This window comes from Dicentrarchus labrax, unplaced genomic scaffold (genome assembly GCF_905237075.1).
Source record: "Dicentrarchus labrax unplaced genomic scaffold, dlabrax2021, whole genome shotgun sequence".
NCBI classification, from domain to species: domain Eukaryota; kingdom Metazoa; phylum Chordata; class Actinopteri; family Moronidae; genus Dicentrarchus; species Dicentrarchus labrax.
In genome coordinates this window covers 4,266,113-4,281,200 of record NW_026136718.1, presented here as the reverse complement: position 1 = coordinate 4,281,200, position 15,088 = coordinate 4,266,113, and the positions used below count along the sequence as shown (strand labels likewise).

The following is a 15,088-nucleotide window of genomic DNA, read 5'->3' as shown; positions in this document are numbered from 1 at the left end:
GCCTATCAATAGTAACTAAGGGGATCGTGGTTTCAATTTGCAAAGGGTCATTTGGCTGCGATTATAGATGAGTTTTAGTTCCATTCTATAAAAATATTCCTTCAGAACAAATGTAATGTCCCCAACCTGGTGTGCCCTCATAATAAAGAGGAGTACAATAAAAATTATGGTCTTGCTTTGATATAATCAGCGGTTCCACTTTCATTTGACATCATCAAATGAAATATATTCTGAATAAAAGAGAAGCTGTAATCTCTCTAACCAATGAGGGCCATTAGCCGCTTCAGCTTTTATACAGCAGGGCGCTGAAAATGAAGGCGTGCTAGAAGTGATTTGTCAATACACCAACTGCCTCTAAATTGAGTTTGTCTCTCTATCCTTTTGAGAAAGAGAGGGATTTCTCCTCTGACATGGTTCAATAAGAGCAAAGAAAAGCCCCCGTATTTATCTCCTCACGCTCTCACTGCTGTTCGTGGAGGAAAAACTAACAGGAAAAAGGTAGAAGCTGATGAGAAAGACTGATTGAAAGGCTGAAATTACTTTAAATGACCTTAGTGGCTTACTTTCATCTATGCCTTTGATAGTAAATCCATGCTCTGGAATCCATCATCACATCATACATTTGTCTGGAAGATGTTGCATCTTCAAATCAGCTTCCCACAATCAGTCAGTGTATGGATCGATCAATTTCACACGAAATCCGCCAACTGAACAGCACTACAACCACCCTAAGGAAGGTAGAAGACACACTAGCTAAAGATATTTCTAATGAAAGAATCTGATATATCATCATCTTATGCTTTAGATTATAAGTCAGATGGGTATTGACTGAGCTGACAGGAACCTCTGTAACTCTCAAGTGAGGCAGAGAGTGATATCTCTCATTCTTTAGATGTCAAGATAAGCATCTGTTGTCTTTGAAGCTTATCTATCTCTATGTACGAATCCATCCAACATGGGTATAGATGTATGACCTCCGAGGGAACAGATGGAGAGAAAGAAAAGAGATCAGTCAGGCGGTAGGCAGAAAACGTGCAATTTAGGAACTGAGACGAGGAGACAGTGACAAAGTGTCAGAGGAGAAAGTCTTTAACTATGCATTAACGCTGTGACAGTCGACAGAAAAATAGATTTCTCTTGTTTCCTATAGGACACAACAGGAAACTGTGCCAACAGTCTTGGAAAGTCTCATTTATCAAGCCTGAAGACTAAAATTCAGAAGTAGAATTTTTTCACACTTGAGACAGTCCAGATGTCGAAATGTCTTCTTAAATGGATGCAGTCCCAAATGTTGCCTTTTATGTATTAGTGATACATGTTGGACCAAACTAGAATCTCTTCTCAGCAAAGAGAAAACTGATTTTAAACTGAGTTTATGGTTGACTGCCAGTCTTTATGACATTTTTTTTTGAGTGTCTCAGTCTGCTGTTCTCACGAATTCAGTGAAAAGGTGTTGCCGCAGAGTACAGAAACTGACAACTCAATGCTATAAACTGCCGCCGTCAGACTTGTAACTGACTGAATTAGATTGGAGGACCCTAAAGCAACAGCCTCCTGTTCACATTTAATCACCTGTTTGCATCACATCTTCAAAGTCATACAATTAAGCCATTTATTCTTTTGATTGTTCTTTCTTCCCAACTATGCTGTTGGGTATACAAGATATACACTATGTGGGCCAAAGTATACGGAAAATGGAACAAAGAGCACGGACACCCCAATAATAATATTCCATTCCAATACCATGGGTATTAATCTGCTGATCTTACTCTCTGCTGATATTACCACTCTTCAAAGGCTTTCCACCTGATTTTAGACCCTGCAGACATTTTCCTCCATTCATGTACAAAAGCATCAGTGAGGTTGCACTGATGTTGGGCAATAAGGTCTGGCTTGCAGTTCCAATTCATCCTGAGGTATTGGATTGGGGTTGATTTCTCAGATTCTGAGAAAGACCCTTTCTTTTTGAAGCTGGCTTTATGCATGGGGCCATTTTCACGTTAAAACAGTAAAGGTTGTCACCTAGGTTGAGCTTTTGGTCATATCATATTCCATGGATTGAGTTCATCCATGAAAAATGTATGATTAAGACTATCAAATACATCTGAAGACTTGAATATCAAACGCTAAAGTGGCAGATTCATTAACATAAACAATTATTGTTAAAAAAAACCTCATCAAAACCAAACAATTGAAAAACTGGACAAAACTATAATCTTTCAAGTGCATACTGTGAATCAGAAAACGGTATTTGTCACATGTATGTATTCTTTGAAACTGTAAGTTCATTCTTGACCTTGGAAATGGCAGTTGGTAAAACAATCTCACCTCAGTGTCCACTTAGTACCTGCTGAAGCTTTTGATTATATCGCAATATCTTCCTCAGCAGATGGAGTTGCCCCGTTGTCGTATATTTGTAGATTTCCAAATTTCCATTTCACTGAGAAAGCTGAGATTGGAAGATAATTTTTGTCCTTGGAAAGGTATGATCGAAAGCTCCAGAGCATACTGAGTATACTCTGGTGATATTGTTTTGCCAATATATGTATTTACTTTAGCGTGGCCACATCATACATCACTTTTTAAACTATTATGTTGCAGCTTGTATGGAAAGGATATATATATATATATTCTTTTTACATCAGTCTAATGTGATCTCAAATTGGTTTTCCTGAGAAGTTTCTATTATATTGCTTTTCTTGTTAGACGCTAAATGCACAGGCTGATTTGCACTTACGTGTGTGTGTGTGTGTGTGTGTGTGTGTATACCAACATACTGTATATTTGATTGCAAGTGTTGGCTTCGATCCAAAGACACTGCTGCGTCGCTGAGATTGATGAAACATGATGGACCCTGTAGCGTCTTCAACACAAATGGTTTTGGAAAATGAAATGCCTTTTCATAAACAACATTGCTCGAGATTGAATCAGCCACCGGTCTGTGGAGAAAAGGGGAGGGGGAGGATGTGGCGAGCAAATCTCAGAAAGGGGGAGGTGGGGGGGAAGCGTGAGGAGCAACTGAGTGTAAAAGAGAGAGAAAACACAACGAGCCCTCTATCAATATGGTTGTGGGAATGAGTAAAAAAATGACAGCGGTAAGAGAGGAGAAAGGAACATACACAGATCCACTAGAATGGCCAGCAGTAAAATATTAAGATTAAGATACGGATGGTTAACGGGCAAAAGGGGGTTCATGTATAGGAGAGAGAAAGGGATGAAAGCGTTGTGGTTGGCAGTAGTATGTGGCGGTGTAAAAAGCTGAGAAAGATGGTCTCTGGGGACTTGGGAACTGTGGTCTAATCAGAAGATGCAGCAGAAGTGCTTCGCAGATGAGTGGATATACAACACAGGCTGTTACGTTACTGTGGTCGAAAAACCCTATAATTCAGTTGAATTGATTCTTTTTTGTCCTATTATTTTGAAGTGGAATTGTGCAAGCTCACCTATATCTATTATCATGACCCTCAGATCTCCAGTAGTGCATTATGAGTTTGAGAATCTTTGCATTGAAACAGATTGGAGTTGATTTGAAGAGCTGCCACTTTTATTAGACATTTAAGCCATCATTGAAATGTGAGGGGAACAAAAATTTGATCGGTAATGATATGAAATGATCATTCTACGATTCACAGTCTACGATTACAACGTCAAAGCATCTAGAAAAAGCAGTGGCATGACTAAGGGAACATATGCATTCTATCTTATGGACAACAAAATAGTTCTGTGACGTTGTAAAATTAAATTGTTAATGTGACCCTGACAACAAATCCAAGAAGTCAGCTTTTAGCTCATCAACCAAAGAATCAGATGCACCACAAACAAATAGGGCAACTGCAATTTTTACAACATGGCACTATGCTTTCTGTGCTGCGTTTAAAATAATTTGACTAAATTAGATGTAAGGTGCTTTTAGAAACGCCAGTGGTTGCCATCTCCCCCTTAGTTCCCCATGTAAACATGTCAACAGCCGTGCTGCTGAGGTAGGCTGCAGTGGCAAGGAGAGAGGAGGCGGCAGCCATTCTCGTGATTGCCCGCTGCTATTTGCTGCTGGTGTCAGGGTTGATGATGATTGAGCTTTTTTCAACTTGTGTGACCATGGCAACCATACAGAGGAAAGCGACACATGGGCGCACATAATTTTGCTGGTACCTGAGTTTCTTGAAGTACACACCAGTTAACAAACATATCAGCCAATAAAATTGGATTGGATGAACCACGTGTCTATCACCGTCTATCACAAGCGAACTATAGATCAGATCAACAAACCATATAATATGGTCAAACTCTTATAGAAGCCAGTCGGGAGAGGAGCAAAAAAACAGAAACATCCAGAATAAAATAAGAAAGACAGAGACACGAGTGAACATTCAGTATGTGTCTTGTATAAAAGTTGTAGTGAAATAGGGGGGTGAAACTGAACTAAAGAAGACACTGCTTCTCACAGCAGGAGTGCTCTAGTTTGCTCCTGCGATGGAGAACCGAAAGAGAGAGCCTTTTATATTGTAGATGTGGAGGCCCGGCTCGTCCTACAAGAGCTCTGATTGTTAGTTTTCTTTCTTTGTGTGGCAGTCCCTCTGGCTCTCCTCTGGCGGAGGTGTCAGAGATATTGTCTGCTTCCTCTATCTGGGTGATTTAAGGTTTCACTGATTGGTTCTCAGGTGTATCTATAGTCGGCCCAAGCGCCCGATGACTCAGTAATCTGTCTGTCTTTTGATGTATTCCAGTTATACTCCCACTCTGAGTTTCTTCCTCTTATAAAATAGTAAAAGACGAACTAGTATAAGTGTACAAACCATGTGAGTGAAAGGGACTTTTTTTGGTCTGCCACCTCTATCGTTGAGGTATGATCAAGTAGCCAGCTACTTGGTTGACATTAGAGAGAGATTGCATAAGAAACCCACACATACTGTTGACAGGAAAGGGAGACAGGAGTTGGACTCTTGTCTCTGGTGTCTTTGTTCATCCAACAATTCACCCTCCCTGACCTCCTCCCTCAGACTTTTTGCTGTCACATTAATTCCACCTTTGCCACTGACCATGAGAACATTCCTCAGGAAACACAGACGTGGGCTGTTTATTGTATTTTATTTTTTGCAACCATGGGAACAAATCCAACAAATTCATAGTTAGAGAAGTTTGAGTAGCTTGAGTTTGACCTTGTGTAGGGATTGGATGGTAAACTAGCACTAGTTAGCACAGCCTTTGATGCTTGTATTAAATAAGACCTACATTTTTGCAGGTACAGGTCAGGCCATGGCATAAATCCTGATCCTTGCAAACCTCCTGTTATATTCTGATGGTCAGTCCAAGCACAAAGTGAAGGTGATGTAACAGTTGAGAGCTTAAGGTAGTATTTGAGAACTCCAGTTTTCAAGGTTGTTGTAAAATATTAAAGTTCAGTTAAGGATGTGCTTCAGTGGTGGACACTTTACAAGGAGACAGGGCATAACATTAGCACTAGCCACCAGCCAAATGCTGGTAAAATATGCAAGTGGCTGGTAGATTTGTTACACCTGCCAGCCTAAATAACAATGGTGATCTATTGAGTGGCTGGCCAGCGAATTGAATCCCACAGTAACAATGTAACTATATGGGATATGCCATATGTTAGTAACCAAGCATTAGCTCTCTCAGAGATCCTCCTACTGATGCACTTCTAATGTTGTAAACCAGTGACCAGCAACATGAATACTCTACTGGCTGCACGATTGACTTTGTGTGTAGTTTGAATTGCAGAGAGATAAAGAAAAGAAACATCTTCCAATGAAAAACAGTCTTAGTGTGAGCAGTGACTTCAGGTGCTCTATGAAGTTTAAAACCACATGCATTTCACTTCATCAAGCACCTAATGACAACACGACAGTTTGCACATTTAAGAGACCTTGACTTTCAGTTTGGGTAATTACAAGCTTAATGACCTGAGCTGTTAATTAAAATGCATATTATCACTGTATCATTGCCTCGCCCTCCCCATCTCTCCATATCTTCTCCTTTTCTCTCCGTTTTGCCTGTCTCTGTAATTCTTTACAGCCCTCTTGACCCCCTTTCCTCTCTCTAGAGTAGACACATCATTGAGATGCATCTGTGCTCGTGATTGGTCAGGGAGAAAACCTGCTGCTCAAAAAGCACTGATTTGGAACAAATTGACATGTGGGGAAAGTGGAGCCTCGTGGTGTGTGTTCGTCTGCGCGGACGGAGGAGGCTGGGCTGACTTCGCAGGGCTGGCCACCACGCCAGCAGAAACAGTGTTCCCTGTATGAAATATGGACGAAAAGTTGGACTACAGCACCGTAATCATTTCAGAAAGGCCTTTGTCAATGAGCTGAATAAATAGCTTGTTTAACAGCATACCAGGCGCCCTTTACCTCAGCAAACACTCAAACTGCTGCCCTGCTGAGATCATTGAACACTTTCATTGACTGCCATTAGTCGACTTCAGCTGTGTACTGTATCCAGGTGTGTGTCGACATGTTTATTTCAGTCTTTTATTTTGCTCAGCGTACGTTCAACCTCCCTCAATGAATTGTGGTCATCAACAAAAACGCAGGCTTGTATTGTGCTCTCCTGGCTCCCGGCTGATATTTCTGAGTGAAAATAGCACCACTGGCTGAGGACGCCATTGTGTCGGTGTATTGGAGTCTTTGTTGCCAAAATGATGGATTATACTGGAAACAGGAGGAAAGGACCTTTAGGAAATGACGACCTGTTTATCAGGAAACTGCGGCTGCAAATGTTAGACTGACTTATTTGCATGATGGATGAGCCTATTCTTGGACTGAAGTATTCATTTCATTTTGGTTTGTTTACATGTATGCTAATATCCTGTCACTGCTTGGCGTACCGAAGCGGTCCATCCTTAAACTGCAGCACGTAAACAAATCCTGTTTATTGTAAGCCAGAGCAGCCAAACACAGGAAATACCTGTCCACACAAGACACAAATTAATTAACAAAACAAAAAAAAGAGAAATGCCCATCACAGTTTACCATAGACTAATGTGATATCTTCAAATTTCTAATATAGCAATTAAAAAAAACCTAATCCCCTGCAAAAACCCAAGACAAAAGCAAAACACAAAATGTTTAATAGGAAGAGTTTCATACACTGCTTCTGGAGTTGCTGATTCACCTTCTGATCTCATTAACAAAGGAATGCTAATTTATAATTGAAATAACTGAAATGAAATTGAAAAACTGGAAGCACACTTTACAAAATACTAGACTAAATCAGCTGAACAACAGCTGTTACTATGACACACACACACACACACACACACACACACACACACACACACACAGAGAGACACAGGGCTCATGTTGCCTTGGCACTGCAATCACGTTACCCAAGAAGGTCATGTTTCTCTAACAGAGAGTTCACCTCTGTTGAGCCTTTTGTTGGGTGTACAAGAGCACATAAAATGAGAGATATTGTGAAACCGTTAATGATGTGCCACAGTGGAGTTGGATAAGTGTGAACATCATGAACTTTAGGTTACATTTATTTTTAATGCCAAAGATTTTTAGCGAAATAAAGGACTTGATGTGCAGAGGCCTTCAGTCATGTGAATCTACATCTCAATTTTTTTTCCCCCTGCTGTTTGTCTTCCTCTTGTGTCAAACATTATTGAGGCTGCAGTTGAAATGACAAATTTAATAGCATTTTAGGTGCAAATCCGGGAGGCTCATCTAGCAGAGACATTAGGGATTATTCCAAATGACCTAAACTGTGTTGTGAGCTGTTATCTGTGCTCATTAAAACACCCTCACCACCTCATCTGGTGTAGAGGTGCTACATTTGGGGAAAAGTCAGACTGAATAAATTGCCAGTTGTGTAAAATGAATGCCTGTGCGATTCCTCAAGTGCAGCAGTTTCTGTGGTACAAGTGTTTTAATTACATGCATTCATATTCTCATATTATACAGATAGATGCAGCGGTGATATCATAAATCATATCGCTGCTGTACCCTGGAAAGGAAGCTGAAAGCACCAGGGAGAGTGTGAGCTTTGCGGTGGTAGATGTGCATTCAATGATGGGGCCATATCAGACAGGAATAGACAGGCTTATTAGAGTTAAGTGCTTTCTGTCATATTATGCTGCATACACTTAGCAAGTCAAACCCTGCTTGAAGTCTGTTAAATTGCTGCTGTAATCATCTCTGTGGAGGTCAATCATGCAATCCATCAGGCTTACCAACGTTTAAATCTTGTGCAGCACAGTCAACATTACAGCAGATTACTGCGCACCCATAAAACTACCAATAAAACACATTCATGCACTTTGAGACTTGAGAATAATGGTTTGTGCTTGTGCTTTCTCTATATTACTGCATGAACATATAATGTAGAATAATGATAATAATTTGTTGAAGGTATCAACAGGTTGTTGAGTACAGTGGCTACATTTTTGTCCCTGTTGATTATGGTATGGTATATTCATTTTATTATTTATTAAATGAATAACTTGCAATTTTACCAAAAACATTCTGGTTCATGTTGCTTCCCTCTCCCCCACGAGCCGGGTCGTAACAACATTACCTCTCTGGATAGATTCAGAAACCTGCTGTGTAAACCATTGTTTAACAGTCCACTGGTATAAAGAGAACAATGAGTCTTCCTCAGTATACAAACTGTTCTTTCATTCAAAAATGAAAGTGTAGTTTCTGCTGTTGTGGCTTTTCTTGAGTAAGTTTGTTTCAGTTGTTGCTGTTTGGTATACTGTATGCCCTCTTTTGAATGAGCTCTGTACACTTTGTTGTAAAAAATTATAGTTCATCATTATACCAGTATGTGTGTGTTTATTGGCAAGAATCTTCCGATATGATACATATCACGATTACAGTTGAGTATATTGCAATATATTGGGATACTTTAAGACAATATATTGGGATTAAAAAAAAAAAAAACTGTCAAGAACACAGATGAATAAAATCTGAGTACTATTTGTTTTTGACTAACTGATAAATTGTTTAGTCCAAAAATGGCTGAAAATGGGGACAAGTGCTCACCACGGTTCCTGGAAACGAAGGTGTCATCTACCTATTGCTTACTTTATCTCGATAACATAGATTTGATTCATAACTATATGAGTTTGAAGCTGGGACCGAAAAAAGGTTTGGCAGTTGTATTTAATAATTAAACCAACTAAATCTTATCTAAATTGTTGTAGGTGAATTGCCTGTCCATCGACTAATCAATTAATCAACAAGTAGTTTCAGCACACATACTTTTACAAGGCAGGCTGGGACATAGGAACTTGTGGACCCTTCATAGGACCCTTGGCAAACCTCACACTCTTTGTCCATCAGTCAGCAAACAAAACACACTGACAGCCAGGACTGCTGTGTTACAGTCAGCATGGTTTGTAACCCAGGGTTGAGGAGCTGATTGGGTTCCTGCCCAGCTTTGTTGAAGCTGCTCGACTTCACAGAGCGATGCTGACGAGGCCCTGAGTTCTGCTTTCTGTCAACCCCTGTTATACCATAGACCATTCATAAACAGTCAACCTGTTGTGATTCAAGGGCACAACATATAATGTAGATGTTGAATATATGTATGCTGGTAGAATGAATGACCTTCTGTATTAAAAGGAGTTTTAGGCTTAGATGTCCATATGCAGGCACAGTACAGCCTCCATAAAATGTTTTCTTGGAAAAATGGACTTTAGCCTCTGATATCACTTCTAAACTGTTTTTATATGTATGCCGTAGTAAGTATCTAGAGCTAAAATAATAATACTTAATGAAATGATTACTTGATCAATATAAGAAATTATACTAATAAACGACTGATCTAAGTCCTTTTTTTTCAAGCAAAAGTGCATAGTGTAAAACAAGATACACATTGGTTCCAGGTTCTCAATTGTGATTATTATGTGTTGGATTTTCTTCTTTTTCTTCTCTAACTTAAACAAAAAGTAAGAGCTCTTGATTACATAACCTTAGGCTTTCTATTCCGAACATTAGACCAAACAATTAACTGATTAACTGCTATGTTTGAGTTTGTCTGCATACCTTGGCTGGCTGCAGCCGGGTGCTCTAAGTTTTGTTACTATAATTCACCAATGAATCATTTTTATTTAATTTTATTTCATACAAAAGAGAGTATGATTTAATGGCTCTTCATTTAAGGTCTCAGCAGGGATAAAGAGAAAATATTACAGGTTAACACAAATGAAGAACAGCTCTTATTTTATTGAATGTGTTAATGCTTTTATAAACCTAAGGGGAGTGTGTTACTTCACTGCTTTTATATGAACTTGAGTCTAAAGTGTTTACAAGGAAAAATGCAACTGAATTAGAGAAAACCGAGTCAATATTAAATGAGTCCAGAGTGACACTAAAGAGGACAGACAATCCACTGACAGAGAGGGCGACTGACAGCTACAGCAGCAGGAATATTGACGGATTGATTGACAGAAAGTGCCAGCGAGCAGTTGGAAAAACATGACAGATAAAGTTTCAAACAGCATCTGCGTTCAGATTTGATTTAGAGGTGACTGAATGCAACACGTGGTAAACACAGTCAGACATCGTCTTTATAGCAGCAGCATCAGCATCAGCCTTTGTATGACATTGCAGATTTTGTGCTACCAGTCCTGCCAGAAGCTTTGGATTTTGGCAGCAAGTGAACTCTTAAAGAACTTCATTAGGCAGAAAACCTGCAGAGGCCTCGGCCAGCTAAATGTTATTTTTTCTGTGTTTGCTGGAGGTGGTGAAGTGAGTCAACTTGTCAGCTGGTTTGGACAGAGTACTGTCTCACTGCTGTTGCTGTTTTTCTTGCTGTTTTAAGTTTCCATTTCTCACTTCCTTGCACAGAGCAGATTTCCCTTGAGCATCAATACATGAAACTATAATTTAATTTGAACAAAGAGGGTGTATCTTGCATTATCTCAGGGTGGAAGGTTTTATCACTTAGGCTCATAACACAGTTGCTTTCCTGCAAAAGATTGCTTGCTAGTGCAGCATTAATGAGGGTATACTTTCAGTGGCACCATAGTGTATCACCCAGCAAGACACACAAACTAGCCAACTTAGTGAGAGTGCTGACGGACAGAAATAGAAATACAGACGGAGCTAATGTCTCTCCGGACTACCATGACAGGTGGTTCTATACGTCTCAATTACATCCCACTAATTCAGAACACCATCGATATGTGGAGGATTGTTGTAGAGGGAGGCAGGCGCTCACCTGGCTGCATGTGTGTTTGCATATTACCTTGCACTTGCATATGAATGCAGGATTCCAACAATAACGTAAAAGCCACTTGATACACTTTGTACACCTGCTTTGGATTTGATATGCAAATGAAAGTGTTTCCACACTGAATGGACTGGTCGGCCGCTGCAGTGCTGTTGAATGACAGTGCTCACAGCTCCATTAGAGACGGAGGAGATGATGGAAGCTGTCTCAGTCTGATCTATGGTGTTTAAATTGGCTGTGACAGAGGTCTCCCGACCATGCTTTGTTTATTCAGCAGGGCTTATTGTCATTTTCTGTGACCAATCTGTTCATCATCACATAGTAGAAGAACTGTAATTGGAGTGGATATAAATCCCTGCTCTATTATTACAATTGTTAGTGTCAAGGTGGGAAAGAAGTTCAAGTCAAGAATTTAGTTTTTAAATGTTTCTTTGTACAATTCACATGGTGGACCTCAACTTCACTCAAGCACCTGGTTGGGGTTAAGTGCCTCGCTCAAATGAATTTCATGGCCATTCAGTTTGTCAGATGCCAAAAGATATAACAATAAATAATTTTCAGACAGCTTTGGCTGTCTTGTAGCATTGATTGTTAATAACTGGCAAGTACTGAAAAGTTGCATATAATGGTCTAAAACATCTATTTTTGCAGTTACAGTGTTACTTGCTATAGGCAGTACATGATTGGTGAATGAATTACGTTTTTTTTATTGTCATAAATACAGCTATACCCAGCTCACATGAGCTCACAATAACCCACTAATTAGTATAAACCAGATCCAGAATGCTGTGTATACAAACATATTACGTTGTCTACAGCAAGTGAATCACTAACAAAACCTGCACTGTATATGTAGAACAATGGATAAATCAGAATACATACTAGATAAATATTCCGTCTTGCCTTCTCTCCAGGCTTTTGAGACAAAGTTAGCAAACATCAAAATTAAATAACCATTCCAATTTCAGAGTTTCATCAAACCATGTGATGGAAAATTGACACTCTTAAATCTTCAAAGTATGCACAGTACAAAAGAAAGTGGGATTCCCAAATCACACAACTCACAGTCAACTTCAGTGGTCAGTGGAAATATACCAGTTCTCAAGTGTGCGACTTAAAATTGTTGGCTTCTAGATAATTGAGTTGTAACATATGATTCATGGCCATAGCTAGTCTTTCTTACTTACTCTTACTTACTCCTTGGTCAGATATTGCCTCAGTTAATCAGAATATTGTTCATTATTTACAGTATTTTTTTTTCGGAACAAAGTTCTTGTATGTCTGTTTGTATCGAGTTGTAAAGAGTTTTTACTGTTTTGTCGTTTTGAAAAACATTTCAATTCACTTGACTTAAAGATGCTATTACATGAAAGTGGGCCAAAATATTTTTCAAATTCTTTCATTCGTATCCATTGTTGATCCTGAAGGTCATCCTTCATTTCATGTTTTCAGTCTCAGGCTACAGCAATTGTGTATTTCCAATTGTGTGTACTCAGTCACAACTCACTTTCTAATGGGAACAGAAAGAAATTGTTATATTGTCCCTGTTAAAATAACGTTCTTTCTTCAGCTCAAAGCCCCCATGTAACTGTCTTTTAAATAACAAACAAAATGTATAAATGAACATTATATTTCTTCACTTTCTGGTACTGTCCTTTATAATGTGGCCTCCAGACATGACTCACACTTTTCCGTCTTTAAATATTTGAACAGTGTGACTGTCTGTAACAATGTCACTGTCTACCTTAATCCCTCAAAATATTAATACATCCCTGTGTGTCTTCTCTCCACAGTATGAGTTCAAGGTGAAAAACATCAAGAAGAAAAAAGTCAACATTGTGGTGTCTGTCGACGGCGTGAAAGTCAATTTGAGGAAAAAGAAAAAAGTGAGTTACTCCTTTCTTTTATCGGAGCTCTTATTTCTGACGTGGAAAAGAAGGAATTGATTAGAACTGATTTTACTGATCACTTTTAAAGCACGTCTGGGACTGGCCCCAAGCTATGTAGCAGCATTGTTGACCCCCCATATACGCAGCCTTAGATCCTCAGGTACTGGCTGTTCTGAAGTTGAGGCTTAAATCCGAAGGTGACTGTTCTTTTACCACCAGGGCCCCTGGGCTTTGGAATGACCTGCCGGAGGAGATAAGGCTCACACAATCAGTCACTTCCTAAAACCCATTTTCATAGACTTGCTTTAATGTGATGTAGTTTTGTATTTTATTTTATTGCTTCTATTGCTTTTGTTCTCTCTTCTTTTTGTATTTATTCACCATCCTCATCTTTCATCTTCATCATCTTCCCTCGACCATGTTTTTCTTGTTCTCTATTTCTGGCCTGTCTCTCTTGTTTTTGCTTCATCTATAAAAGCACTTTGTAAACTGTCTTTAAAAGTGCTATATGAATAAAGTTATTATCATTGTTACTAGAGTATGGTAAACTGCCAAGAAGACAAATCTGGTTACTTTTGTAGTAACAGTACCAACAGGTACTGTAGGCTACAATGTCTTTCTATTAAGCTTTAATTGGCTCCCATTATCATTGTAACAACGTACGTTTCTTGTAACATCTTAAACTGCTTCTTATTCTATAGGCTCATATGTTATAATGAGAGAAGTTTAAATCTCGTTACTATTAGAAACTATGCTTATTTCTTGTCTTCATTGGAGGTGACAATGTGCTGCTGTTTAGCAAATAGCAAACAGAGACATGAAGTTGATATAAGTGGGTGATACATTGAATTAATTTGATTAATTAAGATTTTTGTGCTTGCACATTGTGTGAAATCGCTACATCATAGAATCGTTGTTTACAACATGTACAAAAATGATTTATGGTTATTTTCATCCAGGAAGGAAAGACTGAGACTGAAATGGACTCTGCTCACTGATCTAAGGTCTTGGTTTGTGTTTGTTGATGAGATATTTACCTTAATTTGAAGACATTAAGCCGCTGTAGTCTAGTGGACATTTTATGGTATTGTATTCTACTTTGTTTGGTCTGTCCCTTACATGTGGAACTGTTATATTTCCATACTCTTCTTAATTGAAGGTTCTGTCAGTAGCCGGACACATATTGAAAATATGTGTAATGTTGACAGCCCTGCCACTTGTGCTATACTTGTTCGCTGTTTTGCTCATGTAGCCCTGAAAATATGGTGTTTCAATCATGCTGTAGTATATAACAGCCAGACAAAACACTGTTGTGCTAGATGTGGGGTCAGTCACTTTAAAGAACCAGACCAGATCCATTTCCTGATCCACAGGATGTGTGTGGCAGGAGGTGGTGATCGATCCTCGTCCTAATTAGAAAGCTGATAGAGGTGAGCAAGGAGACATTGAAAGGGAGGACAAAGGGCCTGAGAGGAATCGAAAGTGCAGGCGAAGATGGGACAAGATGTTGAAGAGTAAAGAGAAGGGATGAAAAGGGAGGATGGAGTTAAAAGAAGAGAAAGGAGCGAAGAATAAACTTGAAGAAACTGGAGACGGGGCGGGGGAGTGTGTGTGTTGGGGGCGGGGTGGAATCTGCGGTGAGGCTCACAGCTGTAATCCACAGAGACAGACTGGAGAATCACAGGGAGTCTGACAGGTAGAAAACCAGTAGATGGGAACAAAGGGAAGTTAATTTAGCAGTGCCGTCCATTCTCCTCACCTGCATTCAGTTTTTCATCTCAATACATTTATCCGGACTTAAAACAATTCACAGTTTTTCATGGTTTCAGGCTGCTTTTAGAGTCCTCTAAAATGTATTGAATATTTAATGTAACAGTAGTAACTGCCCAGCATCATCCTGTGTTAAAACTGTTGCCATTTTTAGACAGATTATATACAGATTATTGTTTTACCGGTCTGCAGGTTGGATGTGAAAAGTTCAGCATAGCCAGATTTTTTCA

General features: G+C 39.3%; 1 protein-coding gene across 4 annotated transcripts in view; it reads left to right on the top strand.

Moving 5' to 3' along the window:
- LOC127349852 (carboxyl-terminal PDZ ligand of neuronal nitric oxide synthase protein) overlaps positions 1-15,088 on the top strand; it is a 170,585-nt gene that overhangs the window by 44,703 nt on the left and 110,794 nt on the right. For all 4 annotated transcript variants that reach the window (XM_051375837.1, XM_051375838.1, XM_051375839.1 and 1 more), the window contains exon 3: positions 12,993-13,085. In XM_051375837.1, the coding sequence (XP_051231797.1) occupies positions 12,993-13,085 (93 nt within the window). The remainder of the gene's footprint in view (positions 1-12,992; positions 13,086-15,088) is intronic.